Source organism: Cucurbita maxima, unplaced genomic scaffold (assembly GCF_002738345.1).
Source record: "Cucurbita maxima cultivar Rimu unplaced genomic scaffold, Cmax_1.0 Cma_Scf00011, whole genome shotgun sequence".
Classification (NCBI taxonomy): domain Eukaryota; kingdom Viridiplantae; phylum Streptophyta; class Magnoliopsida; order Cucurbitales; family Cucurbitaceae; genus Cucurbita; species Cucurbita maxima.
In genome coordinates this window covers 4,421,655-4,441,137 of record NW_019272027.1, presented here as the reverse complement: position 1 = coordinate 4,441,137, position 19,483 = coordinate 4,421,655, and the positions used below count along the sequence as shown (strand labels likewise).

At 36.7% G+C, this 19,483-nt stretch overlaps 4 protein-coding genes across 5 annotated transcripts; 1 reads left to right on the top strand and 3 right to left on the bottom strand.

The window, feature by feature from the left end:
- Positions 1-618: 618 nt before the first annotated feature.
- Positions 619-2,287, bottom strand: LOC111486507 (fasciclin-like arabinogalactan protein 7). Its single transcript, XM_023133687.1, has 2 exons — positions 2,110-2,287; positions 619-1,529 (listed from the first exon to the last, which is right to left on the bottom strand). Exon 2 carries the CDS (start codon positions 1,517-1,519, stop codon positions 746-748), a length of 774 nt encoding a protein of 257 aa, XP_022989455.1. The 5' UTR covers positions 1,520-1,529; positions 2,110-2,287; the 3' UTR covers positions 619-745.
- A 2,529-nt stretch (positions 2,288-4,816) lies between these two features.
- On the bottom strand, positions 4,817-7,699 carry LOC111486510 (rho GDP-dissociation inhibitor 1-like). 2 transcript variants are annotated; one of them, XM_023133691.1, is made up of 6 exons: positions 7,600-7,699; positions 6,959-7,200; positions 6,793-6,859; positions 6,475-6,693; positions 6,254-6,378; positions 4,817-5,070 (listed from the first exon to the last, which is right to left on the bottom strand). In XM_023133691.1, the coding sequence occupies exons 2-6, from the start codon at positions 7,187-7,189 to the stop codon at positions 4,993-4,995; spliced, it is 720 nt and encodes a 239-aa protein (XP_022989459.1). In that variant the 5' UTR covers positions 7,190-7,200; positions 7,600-7,699; the 3' UTR covers positions 4,817-4,992. The 2 variants fall into 2 exon arrangements, with proteins under 2 accessions (XP_022989459.1, XP_022989460.1); XM_023133692.1 differs by lacking the exon at positions 7,600-7,699 and adding an exon at positions 7,423-7,593.
- A 2,045-nt stretch (positions 7,700-9,744) lies between these two features.
- LOC111486534 (cyclin-dependent kinase 11A-like) lies at positions 9,745-10,424 on the top strand. Its single transcript, XM_023133724.1, has 2 exons — positions 9,745-9,809; positions 9,918-10,424. Exons 1-2 carry the CDS (start codon positions 9,795-9,797, stop codon positions 10,245-10,247), a joined length of 345 nt encoding a protein of 114 aa, XP_022989492.1. The 5' UTR covers positions 9,745-9,794; the 3' UTR covers positions 10,248-10,424.
- Positions 10,425-17,730: 7,306 nt separating this feature from the next.
- On the bottom strand, positions 17,731-19,122 carry LOC111486602 (UDP-glycosyltransferase 79B30-like). Its single transcript, XM_023133770.1, has one exon. It carries the CDS (start codon positions 19,117-19,119, stop codon positions 17,731-17,733), a length of 1,389 nt encoding a protein of 462 aa, XP_022989538.1. The 5' UTR covers positions 19,120-19,122.
- Positions 19,123-19,483: the final 361 nt, after the last annotated feature.

The window sequence follows — 19,483 nt, the reverse complement described above, 5'->3', positions numbered from 1 at the left end:
AATAATAATTATTATTATTATAATTATCAAACTTTTCTTGATTATTCAAAAAGTGTTTCAAATTTAAAGTAAATTGATATGGATGATTTTGGCCCTTTCATTTGTTCTTTACACTTTGTCTCTTTCTTTTTGTTGTTGGGTAGTTTGTAGTCCCTTTCATGGCTTCATCTTTCCATGACAATAACTCTAGAATCTTTGAAATGGTCCCTGAGCTTCGAGATCAAGCTATTCAAACCGTTGGTGTTAGAGCTAGAACAATTAATTTATCTACTGATTGAAGTGAATCGATCGAAACTGTGAGATCCTACATCGGTTGAAGAGGGAAACGAAACATCCTTTATAAGGGTGGAAACCTCTCCCTAACCAATTAGTTTTAAAACTGTAAAGTTGATGGCGATACGTAACAGACTAAAGTGGACAATATCTACTAACAATGGGCTCAAAAAATATCTAGTAACAATGGGTTTGAGCGAGATATGTAACAGGTTAAATCAGACAATATCTGTTAGCAGTGCTAGCAATGGGCATGGGCTGCTAGACGCGTTTTAAAACCATGAGTCTGACGACGATACTAATGTATCTGTTAGCGGTGGAGAGAGGAGCGAAAAAGGAAACCTCTTGCACAAATCCAACAACTTATATGTTCACAAAAAAAAAAAATGAAGCTTTAGATCAATAACATAACAAAATGGGCAATATAGTTTTTCTTAATGTAATAAATGGGTGGTAGGATTTCTGATCACAATCAAAACAAAAATCCACATGAAATTGCCAAAACAACGTGAATCAAAATCCCCCAGTTGATGATCCTATGGGAAGATGATGGCTTTGGTTGCGAAGATGGAGCAGCCTTTCCATCACTGTCAGCTGAAGGAGCATCTGCCGTGGGAGCGATAGCGATATCGGGAGCTGGTGCGGGGGCTGGGGTTGGGGGGATATCGGTTCCGAAGATCACCTCAGGCAGCAGAATTCTGTCAACTTGGTAAACTGCAACAGGATCACTTGAATGCACACTGCTACTCACTTTTGTGTTGGTCCAACCTGAGCCAATGTGGATGGTCCCTGAAACGTCTGTGAAGTTCAAACTGTATTGCCCACCCGCTAACGTCGAGATCGGGTTCTGCAGGCTGAGGTTCCTGAATTCAGCAAGAGAATAGTAATGTGGCAAGCCATGAAATAGCATAAGAGACTTGAGCTGATCCTCAGTGAGGTTCGAGAGAGACGGTTTCTTTTGTGCCGAGAACGCGCTGTCTTTCGGGACAAAGATGGTCACTCCTTCTTCTGTGTTATTGGCTTGGTTTTGGAAGGTGTCAATAACTTTGGTAGACTGGAGGTAGCTGAGGAAGGTATGAAATGGACCTGCTACAGTGAGCAGATCTGTGAGGTTGACAAAATCCGGGGCTGGCGCCGGTGCCGGGGACTGGCTAAGCAACGGAGGGCTGGCTGTTTTGGCATCTGAAGGTGAAGAGCTCAGAAGCAACAATGCACTACAAACAGTGAAAATCATGGACAATTCCATTCTCCAAAACCTGCCCATCATCAGATCTCAGCTATCTTAAACAAACTGCAATGCTTCATAAGTTCACATTGACATTTTCACAAACAGTTGATATGCTTTCACGAAAAATTCAATAAAATCCATTGCCAAAGCTTGTATAATTCCCCAAATGGATCAAATCTCAGCAAGAACTACACTAAACAAGTCCAAAACAGCATTTAACAAGATTAAAAGTTATGTTTATAGACTTAAATTTCAAAATCCAGATCTCACTAGCTCACTAACTAGCCAAAACAGAGCAAACACATTCCAGCAAGAAGAACAAGAAAACAGCACAATCAAAGATCCAGGCAAGTAAATCAAACAGTACAACTTGAAAAACAAAGCCAAAAACAGCAGAATTCAAAGACAAACAAACACAAGAACACAATCCAAAATGTCCCATCAGCCTTTCAAATCCTCAACAAAACCCCAAACAAAAAAGTAAGAAAAACCCAGATCTACATCAGCCCATCACAAATTACAGCAGCCAAAACCAAGCAAATCCAAACCCAAAAGAGGCCTAAATTAGCAATGCAAAAAGGCAGAGACAATGAGAGAAGGAGACTGACCAGGCAGGCTTAGAGAGAAGCTCTGACAGAGAAATAATGGGGAAATAGATGAAGATTGAAGCAAGTATTTAAAGAAAATGAAGGAGAAAAGCAAATGGGGAGGTGGGTTTGAAGAAGAGAGAGTAATTGGGTGATGAACAAAGAGCTGGGATCTTCCTTGAGACATAAAATAAAAAACCATACTTTATTTGAAAGGCATTTCCTTAAGAACTTGGGCATGTAGGGTAGCATTTCTTAATCACATTTGAACTAATTCTTTTTTTACCCTTTTTTTTTCCTCTTCTTCTCAAGCCAACCTTGTACTCTACCCCATGCACGATTTAGATCGTCGGTTAGGATAGCTGCTAACATCGGCTACCAATTCAGACAAATAAATTGTTAGCTCTATTAAAGAGATACTTCGTTTCCGTTTAATCTAAGATAAGTAAAGGAGAATTACGTGAATAGTTCCAACTTCAAAGATATCTTTAGATCTTAATTAATAAATTTGAACTAGATTGGAATTCAACTCTCTTTAGTCTAACTTCAAACAAGTCCTATTTGGGCTCCAAATACAGTATTCAAACATATCATGGTTATCTTTAAATCACAATCAGTGAGATCTCGAGAAGAAAAAAATTATAAGGGTGTCAAAATATCTCCTTAATAGATGCGTTTTAAATGATGGTGATATGTAACTAGCTAAAATAGACAATATATTTTAGCTATGGGCTTGAGTTGTTATAAATAGTATCAGAACTAGACACCAGACAATGTGCCGACGAGGATGTTGGGCCCCCAAGGGGGAGGATTGTGAGTGGGGGGATTGTGAGATCTCATATTCGTTGGAATGGAGAACGGAACATTAATCATAAGGGTGCGAAAACCTCTTCCTACTGCATGGATGATTTAGACTATTATAAATGATATCAGAGTATGATATAGACGTATTTTAAAATTATATGAATGAGATAAATAATTAAATATTGGGGTCAATTATTATTATTTTAAAGAGAATTAATAAATAATTTTATAAAAAAAGAAATGGGGTGGCAATGTCAAAACCAAACAGATTTGCTGGTTTTGAGCTGACAAAATTAATGCAAAATTTAATCACATTTGACCATCTCATTTATGTCACTAATTTTATCTTAATTTTTATTATTAACACTCAATTAGATTCAGAATTCAGATTGGACACAAATACACCTGTCTAAGTTGTGGCACTCTGCCCACTTAACCTAGTCATCATCCTTAATGATTTTCTCAGAGGCACAATCGTATTGTCGATTGTGACACTTTTCCCCACTTAATCTCAAAATCTAAATGTCGAACTGGTTGTTCACTTGACCCACTAACTTCTTCGCACTCTCAAAATAAATACAGAAACTTGCACACTACTTATGAACTATCCCACTGTCGAACCTTCTCTCAGTCTCTGAGACGCGCAACATAAGCATTGTAAAACACAACTTGCTCAATGGTTGTGGGCTATCCCTCCGTCCTAACTTTGCCCATTTTTTCAGACTTAGCCCAAGACTTACCAGACAAATCATGACAAAAGCTAGCATCGAAATTTTTCGCTTGAGCTAGGGGGAACACACCCTAAATGTGGCCATCATGACACAAACCGTCGTATTCTCTGAGCTGCATAGAGATCTATATCACAACATTATCTTGTCATGGCTACATCCCTTTATGGTGACAATGCGGGGATGTGTACTATAATGTTCCTTTGTCATGGCCACGACCCTTTTCGAAAGCAAGATCTATAAGCTTGTAATTCATCCTCGTGTTGGCACTACACTTCAGTCAACTTCTCAACTGACCACCTTCATGTGGCAAACTCTGTACCGACACTTCTCTAGTTTTGTTGTAGTTTTTTTTCACTATGTCACCCACATCCATCCCGATACTCTCTTCTCGAGCAAGTCTTGACACTCATGTGATCCATCCTGATACTCGCTTCTTGGATCACTTCTTTAGAGTGAACAACTTAGACAGATTGGACATCTGTGTCATATAAGATTTTCATAATTCAGAATTAAAGATTCAAAGTTTCTGTATTTGTATCTCAAACTGAATCTCAAGTGTGTCAGGATTTAGTCTAAGGACACTTGTTAGTCTAAGATTCAGAATTCAGATTGGGCAGATTTAGTCTGAGACAAGACAGTTAGTCTAAGATTCAGATTAGGCATTTGTGTGTTCCATGTGTCATCTAGGATTTAGTTTGAGACAGGATTGGACACCTTAAGATTCAGTTTGAGACAAATTGGACACCTTAAGATTCAGAATTCAGATTGGGCACCGTGTGCCCCATGTGTCATCTAGGATTCAGTCTAAGATTCAGAATTTAGATTGGGCTGCCCCATGTGTCATGTAGGATTCAATCTAAGATTCTTCAAAATTTAGATTGGGCACCTATGTGTCCCAACATTCTTCTGCATCTCCACGGACATAGTCACTTTACCTATTTCTCGCTTCTTAAGAGTAATTACCGCATATTTTGTCACATTAAGTTTCCTAAGAAGTCACATGACATAAAATTGCTCAAGTAAAACACGCTTAACAATTTTTATGATTACTCTCATTCGGATGTCGTCTCGATTCATTCATGTATTCATCCTTTACTCGAGTATCCCAAAATTTCGATGAGATGGTTAGTGAAATCAAACTTATTTCCACCATGATTGAACAAAAGAAACACAAGGTTTATTAAAAGGCAAGAAACAAAGAATGTTGTTTGTTGCATTCATTCATATTCTCCAAACTAGTAATTAACATGATACTTGTTGGCCTTAATTATAATTACATGTAATTTAAAGAGCAATTAATTGACTAAAAATTGGCTGCTTAACAACTCCAGCTCCCACAGCATTGCCTCCTAATACCCCAATCACCCACTTAAGTTGCACCCCACTCCTTTCTGATGTCGAATGTGTAGTTTATTTCCAAGTAACACTTGTTATCATCATCAACAAACTGCAAACACACTTCACTTCAATTACAAACATACACTTATTTCCACCAAAAATAAATTACATTCTCCCAAAATATTCATCGTAACCCATTAGCTTAAGATTTAAGCTTCATGTTACAAATGGTATCAAACCATACAGTGAGCGATGTGCTAGGAAGGAGGTTAAGCCCAGAAGAAGGTGGGCACAAGGTGGTGTGCCAACAAGGATGCTGGGCCTTAAAAGAGGTGGACACAAGGGAGGTGGATTGGGGGATCTCACATCAGCTGGAGAAAGGGACTGAGTATTAGTGAGGACGTTGGGCCCTGAAAGAGGGTGGATTGTGAGAACTCACATCGGATGGAGAGGAGAACGAAGCATTCTTTATAAAGATGTGGAAATAGCCCAAAAGGGAAAGCCCAAAGAAGACAACATCTGCGGTTTTTCACGAAAATGTAAAAGTTGGGTTTGGAGTACATAAATTTATGTATCTAACCCTTTATCGAGGCCGAAAACCGAGGAAAAAAGTTGCCTTCCTTGAAGATGGGGAAAAACTTTACTTTTGCTTTGAAGCTATAAATCGTTGAAATCGATTGACTAGATCTGTCATTTGTATCGATTTTAATAGACATCGGTCACATGACGAAAAGGGTATTCGTCGAAAGGCAACAGGGAAGGTTTGAGAGAAGTAGGTTTGTCAAAAGAACAGTCATGGAAGAAAAGACCTTTATTTGGTGCTGATTTTGACTGAGAAGAGGAGGGAAATTCAGAGCACATTCAAAATAAAGTACACATTTTGTAAAGCAAATATTGTACAGAAGAACATGGCCCATGTCCCTTAGGAGATGATGAACAGCACAACAGGGCTCCAATAATGGACTCAATGGGCCACATTGTAGCTATAATTGCAAAAAAGTCAAAAAGGAAACTCAATGAATACACAGTTGCATGCTAACTGGGAGAAGGGCCTGGAAAGCAAGGATTTTGATTACAATCCCGTTCGGATGGAAATCGGGAACCGAATATCGTCCTCTAATTCGAGGGCGTGGATAAATATGAACTCATTCGACTATGCAGACAAAGGCAACATCATGTTACTAGCCTATAGCTTGTGCTCTTAAAACCAGATAGTGTCCTATTAAAGTCTAGCCCAGTTGAAAATGCTAGAGCCCTAGGCATTGTTATGTGAATTGCATACACATACTGACCTTAGATCTTGACGAGTATGATCCACGGGCGAACATACCGGAGGGAGTGGTCTCCTCAGGCATGACATGAGTGTAGGACTCGACCTGGGGACTGAAAGTTCCAAGCATCTCTTTGGAGCTGTCAACTGAAACATACAAGTCACCAAAGTCAGTCATCATCATCGATCGATAATTGATACTCCAGCTTGAAACGAATAGCAAAACTAGACACAGATAGATACCTTTGACACCAGTTTTCCAAACAGTGTTGGTGTATTTGAGGCCAGCAACAATGTTGTTAGCCACTTGGAAGGAGAATTTCAGTTTGTAACGACTGCCTTCTTTCAGAGTAAACCACAACCCTTTCGGGTTCCCGTCGTCGGGTATCGGAAGAACCAAGTCTGGTCTCTCTGGTGACACTATTGACAGACTTAGAATCTTCACATCTGGTTCAAGAATTTCTACAAAACACACACAGAAATGGAACTGATATACAAAACCAAAAGCAAAGATAGCACAGCACAACAAAGCTAGAAGCATTTCAGAACAATTCTAATTACCTCCAGCATTTTCTAAATCCACAGAGCCAAGAAGCTGCTCCTTCCACCTCCTCAAACTCTCATCATCCTGAACTTACACGACACAAAAGAACAGAAACAGAACTTATGAACTGACAAACAGACAGACAATCTTGAATGTCAGAACAAGAACAAGAACAAGAACAACCTTATCCTTCTCGAGCTCTTCTTTCAATGTGCGTTGAGGGCCCAACTCGATTTTGCTTCCTTCATCATCAGTTTCATCCTCCGTTGCATAAAGAGAAGCTTCATTCATTTGGCTACTAATCTTCTCAGCTTCATTCTCATTCCCATGGTTATCCAATGTATCTCCCTCTTCACGGTTCTCATCAAACCCCATGTTTTTGGAATTTGAAGCAGCCTCAACAGCCAAAGACATTAAGGGTAACACTAAGACAAAGAAACAGAACAAAATCGACAAAAATACCCGACAAAATCAGAACATAACGAAGCTCAAATCACTCAACATTTCCATATGAGAAAACCCAGTAAAGAAATTGAAAGAATGAGGCAAAATCTGAAGTGGGTCTCTTTCCTTTCCCGTTTAGATCAACGGGGAGTAAACAAAATTCAAAACCCAGAAAGGAAAAAGTGAAACACAATCACAAAAACCTTAAACAGAGAGGAAAATAGGCAATGGGGTTTGAATTTAGCTCTGGTTTTCAGAGAAAAAGTCCTGTGGTGATCCGAAATGCTCGAAAGAGACAGAAATCGATTGTGGGGTTTGAAAAATTCATATGGGAATTAGCGCAGAGAATTGCGGGGCATTTTTTTGAACTGAAAGCGTACCGATTTTCCCACTTTCCGCTCAGAATCGAAGTCGCAGAAGCTTCTTCCTCAGTCCCTTCTTTGAAATGGTCAAACAATACAGCTTAAACACAACAAAATTAAGTTTCAAATGAATGATTAGTTTAATTAAAGTGTTTTGAAATTTGAACCACAGTTGATTATGGGGCTGATTCGGCTATCAAGCCCAAAACTTGAACAAGTTAAGAACATAACGTGGGCCTTTTGTTTGAATTGGGCAAAACCCAATTCAAACAAAAGCCCGATGAGTGTGAGTAGCCCACTAACAAAAGGATTTATGAAGAAGTTTCGAAGCAGAGTGGATCAAGCCGACCGTATGATTGCAGATCCACTAACAAAAGGATTGTCGCCTAAGACATACACGGAACATGTTGGTGTGAGCATTAGTGGATACCTTTGTTGATATTATGATTATGTTATTTGACCATTTGAGCTCATTTATTTATTATTTCTTAGTTTGTTTTATTACTCGTGTTTCTCGTGACTGTAACATACATGAATTAAATTAAACATTTTATTTTTTACGGAGACACTTATTCAAACTGTCATGAAAGTGTGCTTTTGTTGGAGTAATTTTGTGTTGGGTGATTTGTTGGAAAATTTCAAGAAGTTCATGTGAATGAGGATAAAAAATGCTGGAAGAACTCGTGTTGAACATGACTATATTGTAGTGGAAGCAAGAACATGACTATACATATGATGTATACACAAACATTATCTTCTCTAACCTAGTCAAATCAAATATGGCTCGTTCCGAGGTTGCTTTATTTTCTTGGTTTAGTATCATAAAAGGGAATAAGAGCAATCATGAAAATAACATGACTAAGAAAGACTTAAAAGAAATGTAAGTTACTACTTATACGAGCAAGGTGCACATTTATTTTTGGTAGCTCATTCACGGGAACTCCAAGGTTAGGTGCATGTGAATGAGGACAAAACATGCTAGAAAGACTCGTGCTGGTATGTGGAATAGTTTTTACTCTTAGAAGCAAAAAGTAAGTAAAGTGACCATGTCACAAGGAAATGTCGGGACTATCAAGTATCGAACACGAATTCCGAATCATAATTCAAATTATGGACATGGAGCGCACGAAACCTTACTCATGGGAATCCACAATAATGTTAATTAATTATTAATTATTTTTAATATATTTTATTTTATGCTCTATTTTCCCAATTTTTTTAAAAAATAATTGGTTGGAAATGTCTACATTTTTTATATTTCAAAGCCCCAATAACTATAATTCCTTTATTTAAATTAAAAAAAAAAAAATCAAAGACCATATCCATTATTTCAATTTTATATGATTTTTTTTTAATTTTTTATTTTCAACTCCAAAAAGCCAACTTTATTAAGTTGACAAGAATGATAAAATTGATAATAATAATAATAGTTTATTATAAACTTAATATTTCAACATTATATTAATTGATTGATTAGTTAAATATTAATAGAATAAATGATATGAACAAGATAGCCTAGTCAGGGATGGATCATCACATTAAATTAGTAGCCTCAACCTTATATTATACCTCCATAATTAATTAAATTTTTTGAATATTATAAAATTAAAATTAAATAAAATTAAAAACTTGAACAAGAAATTCATCATTGATCGTGTCTAAAGCCCTGACAGCACAAAGCACGGTGCTTTGGCACACATTGCCAAAGAAAAAGATATTACTTGGGTCGCCGCGAGGTTCCAAAGAACAAAATTTATGAGCTAGCAAACCGTGAGGTTCCAAAGCATCCCTTATAAGTTGTGAAAACTTCTCCCTAATAAACTCGTTTTAAACCTGTGAGGTTGACAACGATACGTAACGCATCAAAACATGCTGTTACAAATGGTATCAGAGCCAAATAATGGTGGTGGACGTTGGGCCCTTAAAGAGGGTAGATAGTGAGATCTCACGTTAGTTGGAGAGAAAAACGAAGTTTACTTATAAACGAAATTTACTTATAAGAGTGTGAAAACTTCTCTATCGTAAACAACAATACGTAACATATTGAAGCGGTCAATATTTCAATGTTTTTTTTGTTAATAAAAAAAGTTATTATTTTATAAATAAACTCGAGTTGGATGTTCCTATATAAACCAACTCGCAGCTCCATAAAATTTCACATACATTTTCAGTCTTCTTTGCGACACCCTCCTTTCTTCAAAAGAAGCATTTCCATGGCCGCCGTTGAGGTAGAATATCAATAATATATATATATATATATATATATATATATATATGTATATGTATATATATGTATGTGCGTAAATGTTTTTTAATACTCTTTTGTTAACTTGCAGGCTGTACCTCCGACCACCGCTCTCCCAGAAGAAACGGCCGTAGTTAACGAGGAAGTGGCGGCACCGGAAGAGAAGGCGGAGGAAGAAGAGAGTGTTGAAGTTGAAGTAGCTGCCAAAGAGGAGGAGGAGGAGGAGGAAGAGAAGGTTGTGATCCTGTCGGATGAGGAGGCGGCGGAGGAGGAGTTAGAATCATTATCAATTGCAGAGGTTGCCAAAGAAGAGAACGTCGGTTCCGACGAGTCATCGGTACCGGAAGCCGAAGCTCCGGTAGAAGAGGAGGCCAAGGAAGAAGATGAGAAGAAGGAAGTGTCCGAGGAGAAGACAGAGTAAAGAAACGGAAAATATGGTATATTATGTGTGGGATTTTTGTGACGAAATTTGTGGTTTTTAAGTTTGGAAGCCACGTGGAATCTCTTCACACGTGGCATCTTTCCACGTGGCAATAAAGTGTTGGCTTTGTTTGGTTGCATGTTACCTATGATATTGGTGTGAGATTGTATGGTTGTCTATGTTCTTAAACAAACATTGATTATTATCTTAAACGTCGTATCAAACAACTTTCGTATCGTTTAGTTTCTTACGTGTTTAGTTCTTAGGATATATTCAAAAACCCTAATTAGATAAAATTTCATTAGGTTCGAGATTTAAACGATTTAAAGTACTCATAGAGAAACACAATTACGTTTACGCTCGTGGCATAGATAGCCAAGTAACTCCAGAAGAAAGTTAATACGTGGGAGTACGTTGTTCCTTTTGGAACTCATTACGGTTGATCATTGGCACATTGCCCTTCAAGTATAAGACATCCAAACCAACTCTTAAATAGAAGGGTTGTTTCACGATAGCTGATCAAACGTAGCTATCAAACAAAAATAGTTTGATGATTTTATAATAATTTTTAGTCTTAGAAGTGAGGAGTAACTAATGTGACCACGTCATAGAGGATGCAAGAGAATGTCGGGGCCATCAGATACCAAATTCGTATTCATAATCTTGATTCGCATCTAGGACATGGAGTGTTATGAATGGTATTAGAGCAGTACCTCTCTTGATAAGATGTGGGTCGAGGACGAATCATGGCGAAAGATGATGAGCATGTGACACCTAATAAAAGACGGGTACATGAATGAATCGAGACTATATCAGAATGAGAGCAACCATTAAGAATAGAATGACTAGTAAATGTTTAAAAGAATTGAAAGTTACTATTTATACGAACACATAAGACAATTTATAAATGAGATGTAAGGAAATATTGGAGTTATCAAGTGTCGAATCCGGATTTTGAATACTAGACATGGGTCGTTACATTACTGACGTGACATTTTATAAATAAATTTTTTTCTCATTTTATTTTTTTTAGTTAAAGTTATGTCGTTTGAGTATAAGAATGTGTTGCTTAAAATAAAAATATTGGACTTGTCGTTATCGAAGGAACATAAATAAATGAAGAAAAAAGATAAATAAATAATAAAAATAAAGAAAAGTTATATTAAATTTGGGACCAAGCATGTTCTATTGTTCCTATTCATACAAATAAGACAATTTTACACCTTTCTAAATGTCAAGCATTAAGAATATATTGTTTTTTTCTTATAAAGTTTGAATATTTTTAATTATAATTTTGTGACTAGTTAAAATTAATTTAGGTACATTTTCGTATCAAGATCAGATAGAATATCGAGTTGTTATGAAACAAGTTTTTCTGAATACGATAACAGTAGAAGTAGTTAATCTTTACACGCATAATAGTGATAGCCACGTTATTGACGATTCTATAATAGATAGTCGCACCTCAACTTAGCAAAACACTTCTAAGTTGATATTAAGTTAAGATCGAATCATTGGATTCTAGTAATGGCTCAGTTGGTACTTATCAATTCCGTCTGTGATTTCGTGCCATTTTCAGTAGTTCCTTAGCTTAGTCGAATAGGAATAGAGGCTGATAAGCCGTAAATATCCTTAGAGATGCAAATGGTGCCAATGATGCCAATGTGGTAGCTTACTTCCCAAACAGAGAAGAAAAAGTTATTCCTTAATGGTGATCGGACCATATTGATTTAAATAGGAGTGAATCCAATAAAATTGTCTCATTCCATGTAGTCAGGGTCTAACAAATGAAGCACAAGAGTGAGGACTCGACGTTGACACAAGCTAATTACCTATGGCTTCTCATTGGCTCACCCTTGTATCGTCTTGGTACGACCTATACAACTTGCCGACTCGAGTCCCTCGAGTCCCTTGAGTCCACTCGTTATATTTATATTCTAAATTAAAGCCGAAAAAGAGGGGGAAATATTTAAATGATAAAAATAGTGGCATACCACTCCAAGCCAAATTAATAGCAATTATTGAAATACTTTTTCATAGTCTATATTAAATTATAATGTGTCGGAGGTTTAATACCTTAATCCCATATTACAATATTAACAAGTAAAATAACGTTGACCTTAATCTAACTTTTTATTTTGTTTAATAATTCTCATATATTTGGAGTTGTAGTTTATAATGGGAATAAATTAAAATTATCCCATTCTAAATTTAAATATATTAATTCATCCCAATTTCTATTATTTAATTGATTACGAAAGCGGATATCCCGTACCAGTTAGAGAGGGGAACGAAACATCCTTTATAAGGGTGTGGATACCTTTCCTTATTAGACTCGAACCATGAGGCTGACGATGATACATAACGGGCTAAAGTGGACAATATCTATTAACGATGGGTTTGAGCTATTACAAATGAAATTAGAGTTAGATTTGGACATAATTATACACCAAACAGTAAAGACGCTAGAGAGGAAAAATGGAAAGAACATAATTAAGTGAAAGGTGAGAGCAATATAAGAAGGCATAGTGGAGTAGCACTCACATTCCCATTTTAATTTTTGTTTTGTGGTCAAGTCCTTTTCATAAACACTATGCCCTACCCTTCTTTCCACTTTCTTTTGGAATTTTCTTTCAAACTTCAAATTGACCTACCTCATTTAAACAAAAAAACAAAAAAAATGATTGAGTTACTCTTAGTATTAGAGTTAGATATTCAGCAGTGTGCCAGTAAGAACGCTAGTCCTCAAGGAGATTGAATTGTGAGATCCTACATCGGTTGGAGAGGGAAATGAAACATTTCTTACAAAGAGTGTGAAAATCTCTCTCTAGTAGACACGATTTAAAATTGTGAGGCAGACAGCGATATGTGGTGCAAAAAAGACATCGTGATGAATGCAGGAGAAGTTATGGGGAGATGGATCGCATCAAAACTCGAACACAACGCATCGGTGACAAAAGGGTTATTAAATATCTATAAACCTTTTATTGATACTTTGATAGATAAGTCAAATACATGAAAATTCAGCCCTACCCTAAACTATGATTGATACTTAATAGATAGGTCAAACCTAGCTAGGATAAGAACTACTCATAACTTCATCTCTACAACAATATTTTTAAAAACTCCGAAAAATAGTCTGGTTTCGTGAATAATTAGGTAAGGTTGTCGATGTTGGATTGGAAATGAATGGACCCCAAAACCACCAATTACAAGATCAACACCTCCCATTATTAAACTCCCATCTCCATACCTTTCTTCTCCAAATTCCACTCTCTTTCTCTCTCCTCGCCCTCTAAAAACCCAAAAAAAAAAAAAAACAAATCTCAACCATCAGATGTGGCGGTTGGCGGCGGCAGTGAGAAGTAAACTCCACAACATAAGGAAGAGCCCACGAGTGGCTGATGAAAGCATGTTCAGCGGCGGTGGAGTTGACGGCGGCGGAAGGGTGGTCGACGGCGGCGACCGTAGAGAGAGAAATTCACATGGAGTTTCGATAATTTACAATGTTCTTCGAACCCCATTTTCGTTTCTTTCTTGCTTCTCTCACCCACATGTTAATGGCGTCGACGGGATGTGGGTCTCCGGCGAGTTCGCCAGAATATCCGAAGTGAATCATCTTATGGTAAGTGACAGCATGAGATATGCTATCTTAATGTAAATGGGTTTGTGTGGATATTTGTTATTAGAGCCATTGGAACTTAGTTTGGATCCTTTTAGTATTACAATTGTTGGGTCCGAATTCAAATCTTGAATCGAAATGTTACCGAGTTATGTTTCGATTCGGGTTTGAATTGAGTTAGGTTTCAAATATGTATGTATAAAACAATGTATTACTTCACAAATTACAAAATTTTTCAATCACATTTGTCATCTTTTTTTTCTCCGGGTGTGAATTACATACTTAAAGACGTTACAATCCATATAGTTGGGTCTCAAAGCAGTTCAATCTTTCTCGACCAAATCAAGCATTTAGAGATTTTGGGTAAATGTTCACTATAATCGTTAAAATATTAGGAAGGGATTACGAAAAATGCTAAGTTTGAACGGAATCTGATAGATGGATTGTGGGAGGTAGGGATCTATATCGGATTGGAATGCCACCTTTGATTCTATTCAGGTATCCAATCTCGCTATTGAGACACTCGGTTGACTCGTTCAAGGGCGACCTAATGGAAGTTGTGAGGGTTGTAGGGTTGTGTCCATAATAATGATGTGGGAAGAAAAGAAAATAAAGAGAGAGGCAACATCCTCCAACTTTAGTTTATAATGGGAGCCAATGTGGTGTTGAGTGGGCGGTGGAATGGTGGTGGCTATCCATTTCATTTGCTTTTCTCAATTGAATTTGATCATTATTATTCTCTCAACTTCTCAATGTGTTCTTCACTATGCATGATGTGAAGAGGATTCCTTTTCATTTTATGGGTCTAAATCATTATTTTATGCCCCACCATACAAGAGTTTTTGTTTATTCAACCAAACCCTTTTTTGGTTCTATACTTAACTTCAATATTTGTTCATACTAAATCTAGAGATTTCCAAGCATAGGATAAGGGCTAGTTCGATTAAAAAACGATCCTCGAGTTGTTTTTTAAAGAGATATTTTCGTGTAGCCCTTTATTTCTAGCTTAATTTGTGACGTTCGAGTACACAAGGAATACATGAATAAACAAGACTAGATACGAATGAGAGCAATCTTGAGAATATGATACTCACTGTTGACATATATTGTTCTCTTTGAACTTTCCCTCAAGATTTTTAAAACTCATTCGTTCCCTTTTTCAACTAATATGAGATCTCACATAAGTGAAGATAAAATAAACTAAAACGACTTTATTGATCTGTGAGGACAGCCTTCACTCATTGAAGTAAATAGGAATTAAAACTCGCTAAAGTATTTAAAAAATTATGTTAAAAGGCAAACTTTATGCTTCCTTTTTTAAAAAGTCTTTTTTAATTTTAATTAATATAAATATCAGAGATTTTTAATAAAAAAACCATTGATTGTCGTGATATGAATTAGTGATTTACTTAATTTATAATTTCAAATGGGATTTTATATTATTTAGAGTGGCTTTGCAAATGGGCCTTTTATTTTATTCGCCTATTGCAATTTAATATTAAAATATGCAATTATTATTTTCTTGTCTTTTCTTTCTTTATTTCTTAGCAATGGAACATTTGGAGAAAAAGATGGAATGAATGGAACGAATCAATGATGAGGGACCAAATCACGTTTAAGGTTAAACCGACCCTGGAGTTCTTTTAACATGTTTTGTCCTCATTCATATGAATCTTAGAAAATTTTTGAAGAGGTCGTTAATATAAAATTATTCTAAGCAATCATGAAGTCTTTATGATTGAGCCACCGAAAATAAAGAGGTATATTTTTTGGTATAGATATTGACTTTCAATTCTTTTGAATCTTTTCTAGCTATCCTATCTTCCGGATCCCTCTTCTTCAGATGTGGTCTTAGTTCATTCATGCACTTCTCAGTTACTCGAGTGTCACATACCTATTAGCTTCCGCGTTGGTTCATCTCTGAACCATATCTTATTAGGAAAGTTATTGCTCGGATACTATTTGTAATGATCCCTGCTTAAGATTCAAAATCTAGATTCGACGTCTCAGGACCCCAACATTTCCCTATATTACCTTTGACATTGTTGCAATACTTACTCTTCACTTCTAAAAGTGGAGATTATCCCTGTAGGATGATGAAAGTTCCACATCGGTTAATTTAGGGAATGGTCATGGGTTTATAATCTAAGAATACACTCTCCATTGGTATGAGGCCTTTTGGGAAGCCCAAAGCAAAGCCATGAGAGCTTACGCTCAAAGTGGACAATATCATACCATTGTGGAGAGTCGTGTTCGTCTAACAATCCCCACAAACGAATCACCCAATATAGAATTACTCCAAGCAAAATACGCTAAATCATGGAGTTCTTATGATTGAGTTACCGAAAAGAATGATACACTTTTTTTTTTTTTTTTGTTAGTTTTAGATGTAATACTTTGGTTCAAGTCTCAAAAATACCCTTGACACCAGCTCGTTTTGAATGGAAATACTTTGCTTCAAAAATATTTTAAACTTTTAAAGTATTTGAAAAATACCCTTAAATTTTAAAAAGCTTCATTAATACTTTTCAACTTTTTCAAAAATACCAATATTGTATTTATTCTAAAAATAGTGTAATATATGAATGGAAACCGTCTATCAACACATACACCCAACTATTGATTTGTTGTAAAGAGCTATTTTTGTCCGCTCCTTTTCCTATTTATTCTTTAACTGTAAACTCGATCTCACAGCTTTGCACCTTCGTCTACCGCACCTATCTCACAGCTTTGCACCTTCGTCTACCGCACCTATTTATTTGTATTGCTACAATCATGCTGACAGATATGCAAGATTTCACAGGACATATGGCCCGGCAGGACGACTTTTCTTAAAACCGGATATTCAAATACTAACGGTTTCCTATGATATTTTTATTAATTTAAATTTTAATCAATAAATTCAAGCCAAACACAGTAGGAATAAAGTAAATATTTTTATGGTGGAAAAAGTAGTCTTTTTACTAAATTTAAAAAATTATTGAAAAAAAGTGGTTTAAAAATCTTATCTCTTGCTTAAGGAATACGATTTCCAAGTAAGTGGTGGGCTTCAATTCCAACCACATAAATTTTCAAGCTTTTAGAAACATTTAAAAGCTTGAAAATGACATATTAGAAGGGAATATAGTATGTGATCAAGGGATGGCCAGGGACACAAATTGTCTTCATTACCACTAGCTCTTGCAAGATGAAGAACACAATTTGAAACAATTATTTTATGTTTTGATACAAAAGTTTGTCTAGAATTTATAACTCTAAGTTTCGAGTTTAGTGAATCCGTGTTTGGCACGAACGTTCAGATATATTTGTGTCGTTGAATAGATCAAAGACTTAACTAAACGTTTAAAGCACAAAACTGAAAGAATTAGGCAAAATTTATGTTTTGTTGGCCGTCAAAACCTCCTCCCTCCACCTGATGAGATCAATTCATCGACATTCAATAGGGTTTCACACCTGCAATGTTCCTCAGAATTAGAATTCAATAGGGTTGTTGAAAGACCCAGACCGAATAGGCGCACATGTATCCTTGGGGGAAACAACCTCCCTAAAACCTCTGTTACACTCAAACTCGTTACACTAGGAACAGGTACATAAGGAGGAATGGTTACATTCAGGACAGTTACTATTAAGAACAATTACACAAGAAGGCAAGGGAAACCCCTCATTTTCATGCACTAATCCAAACTTATATTTCACAATTTATAGAAGCTAAAAAACAATTAAGGGATAATTTTGGTGTATTCAATCATGTTACGCATGCACATCAAAACACTAGACCGAGAAAAGTAGGACTCGAGCACCTTCGAACCAAGCCTTGCATAGTCGTTCTCGACCGAATCATGAAGATAAAAGGTATGGTTTCTACTTGTTTGCCACAAAGTCACAAAGACTCTTGCTAAAGTTGTCCATATAAGATTGTTCCAAATCTTTTGTCAACAAAAGATCCTTTATTTTACCATGATTTTTTCTAACTTCTTTTCCAATTTCATTGTCTTCCTCCATTACAATCCTCACAGCTTTACACACACTTTCCTTTGTAAACAATCCATCCTCTTCCCTTTTCTCCACTTCCACTCCAACTCTAAGATTGTTCCCCATCATCCTCGCATTGATAATTTGATCACCAACTTGAGGCAACAACACCAATTGACACTTATTCACCAATGCCTCCTTCAAAGAATTGGATCCACAATGACTAACAAAGCATCCCACCGATGGATGCTCCAAAATCCTCTCTTGTTGAACCCACCCGCCATGAACCACACCTCGCCCTCCAATTCTCTCCACGAACTCTTTTGGCAATGCATCTTCGATCGAGTCCACCCCGAACGGTGGCTTGAGTGCTGCAAGGAATGGCATGTTTGAAAGCTCAAACCCCAACAAAAGTTCTTGAAATTGCTCAATTTTTAACGTACACTCACTCCCAAAAGCACAATATATCACTGAGCCCTTGGTAAACCCTAAGAGCCAGCTTTCCCATTTCTCCTCTAGAGGTGTTGTTAATGTCTCGGGTATGACTGACCCAGATAGAAAAATAGGTTTTTTGAACTCAATTTGAAGATAATTTACAAAATCTCCTTCAATTTCATGACATGTTCTAAACCCTATTGCATCACATTCACTAAAACTAATGAATTGACGATCATAGAAAAGAACATCACTTCCAAATTTCCACTTCCTTCTTGATGCAAAAACTTTAGCCTCATGAGCATGGAGCTTAATGGCGGAGCTAGGGTATCCAAGAGGAGGGTTCATGAGATCTTCCTCGGTTAACTCGTTTTTAGAGAATTGCCTTGATGGGGCTAGAGTATAAGCAATCATGGCGGCACTTGTGACACAATAATGAATTGATTTGATACCCAATTGGCGAGCCAATTGTGGCAACCAATGAGTGAAATCAAAGAAGATGAGATGAGGCTTTAAGTCTTCAAGGAGGAGGTTGATTTGAGATTGAGTGAGATCCATGGCAGTCATGATGAGGGTGTGGAGAGGGTAAGGGACATCCGAAGTGGTCTCGGCGCCATGGGGAAGGCCTTCAACATGAGGAACAGTGATGGGGATGAAGGCAATGAGATTAGGAAATTGATTTAAGGGCTGCAATTTGGGAAGGGTTTTGGTGGGGATGAAGAAGGATATTTTGTGGCCTTTTTTGGCTAACTTGTTTGAGAGATGGAGAAATGGAGTGAGATGGCCAAGGGCAAACCAAGGGTACATGGCGAAATGGAGGGAGGTGGTAGCAGCTGCAGCCATTGTTGATATCAAATTCAACAATAGGAGGGTTTTGATATCAAATTCATGCAAGTTCTTTACAAAAATGAAATAAGGTTAAGTAATCTAACCATTTGAATTGTTCTTCGATCATTCTATTTCAAGAGATAACGAACCACAAAATTTAATGGAAATCCACACCAACTTAAAATCACTCCACAATCTTAGGAAACAAAAACGAACAAATTCTTTGGCTAGAACCATTTTTAAATAATCATTGATTGATTACCATTTTGATTTTTATTGATTCATTATGAATATAGTGGGCATTTTTTAACAATGAAATGAATGTATGCCCTAAATGGGGTTCTTAAGAGAAGAATATGGGGAACAAGGTCCATCTTTG

Excerpts from the sequence above, each read along its gene's own strand:
- LOC111486507 (XM_023133687.1), bottom strand. The coding sequence starts at position 1,519 with ATGGAATTGTCCATGATTTTCACTGTTTGTAGTGCATTGTTGCTTCTG.
- LOC111486510 (XM_023133691.1), bottom strand. The coding sequence starts at position 7,189 with ATGTCTTTGGCTGTTGAGGCTGCTTCAAATTCCAAAAACATGGGGTTT. Across the intron at positions 6,694-6,792 it reads GGATTTAGAAAATGCTGGAG|AAATTCTTGAACCAGATGTG; the intron begins GTAATTAGAATT and ends TGTGTTTTGTAG. Across the intron at positions 6,379-6,474 it reads TTGGAAAACTGGTGTCAAAG|TTGACAGCTCCAAAGAGATG; the intron begins GTATCTATCTGT and ends TGTATGTTTCAG.
- LOC111486602 (XM_023133770.1), bottom strand. The coding sequence starts at position 19,119 with ATGGCTGCAGCTGCTACCACCTCCCTCCATTTCGCCATGTACCCTTGG.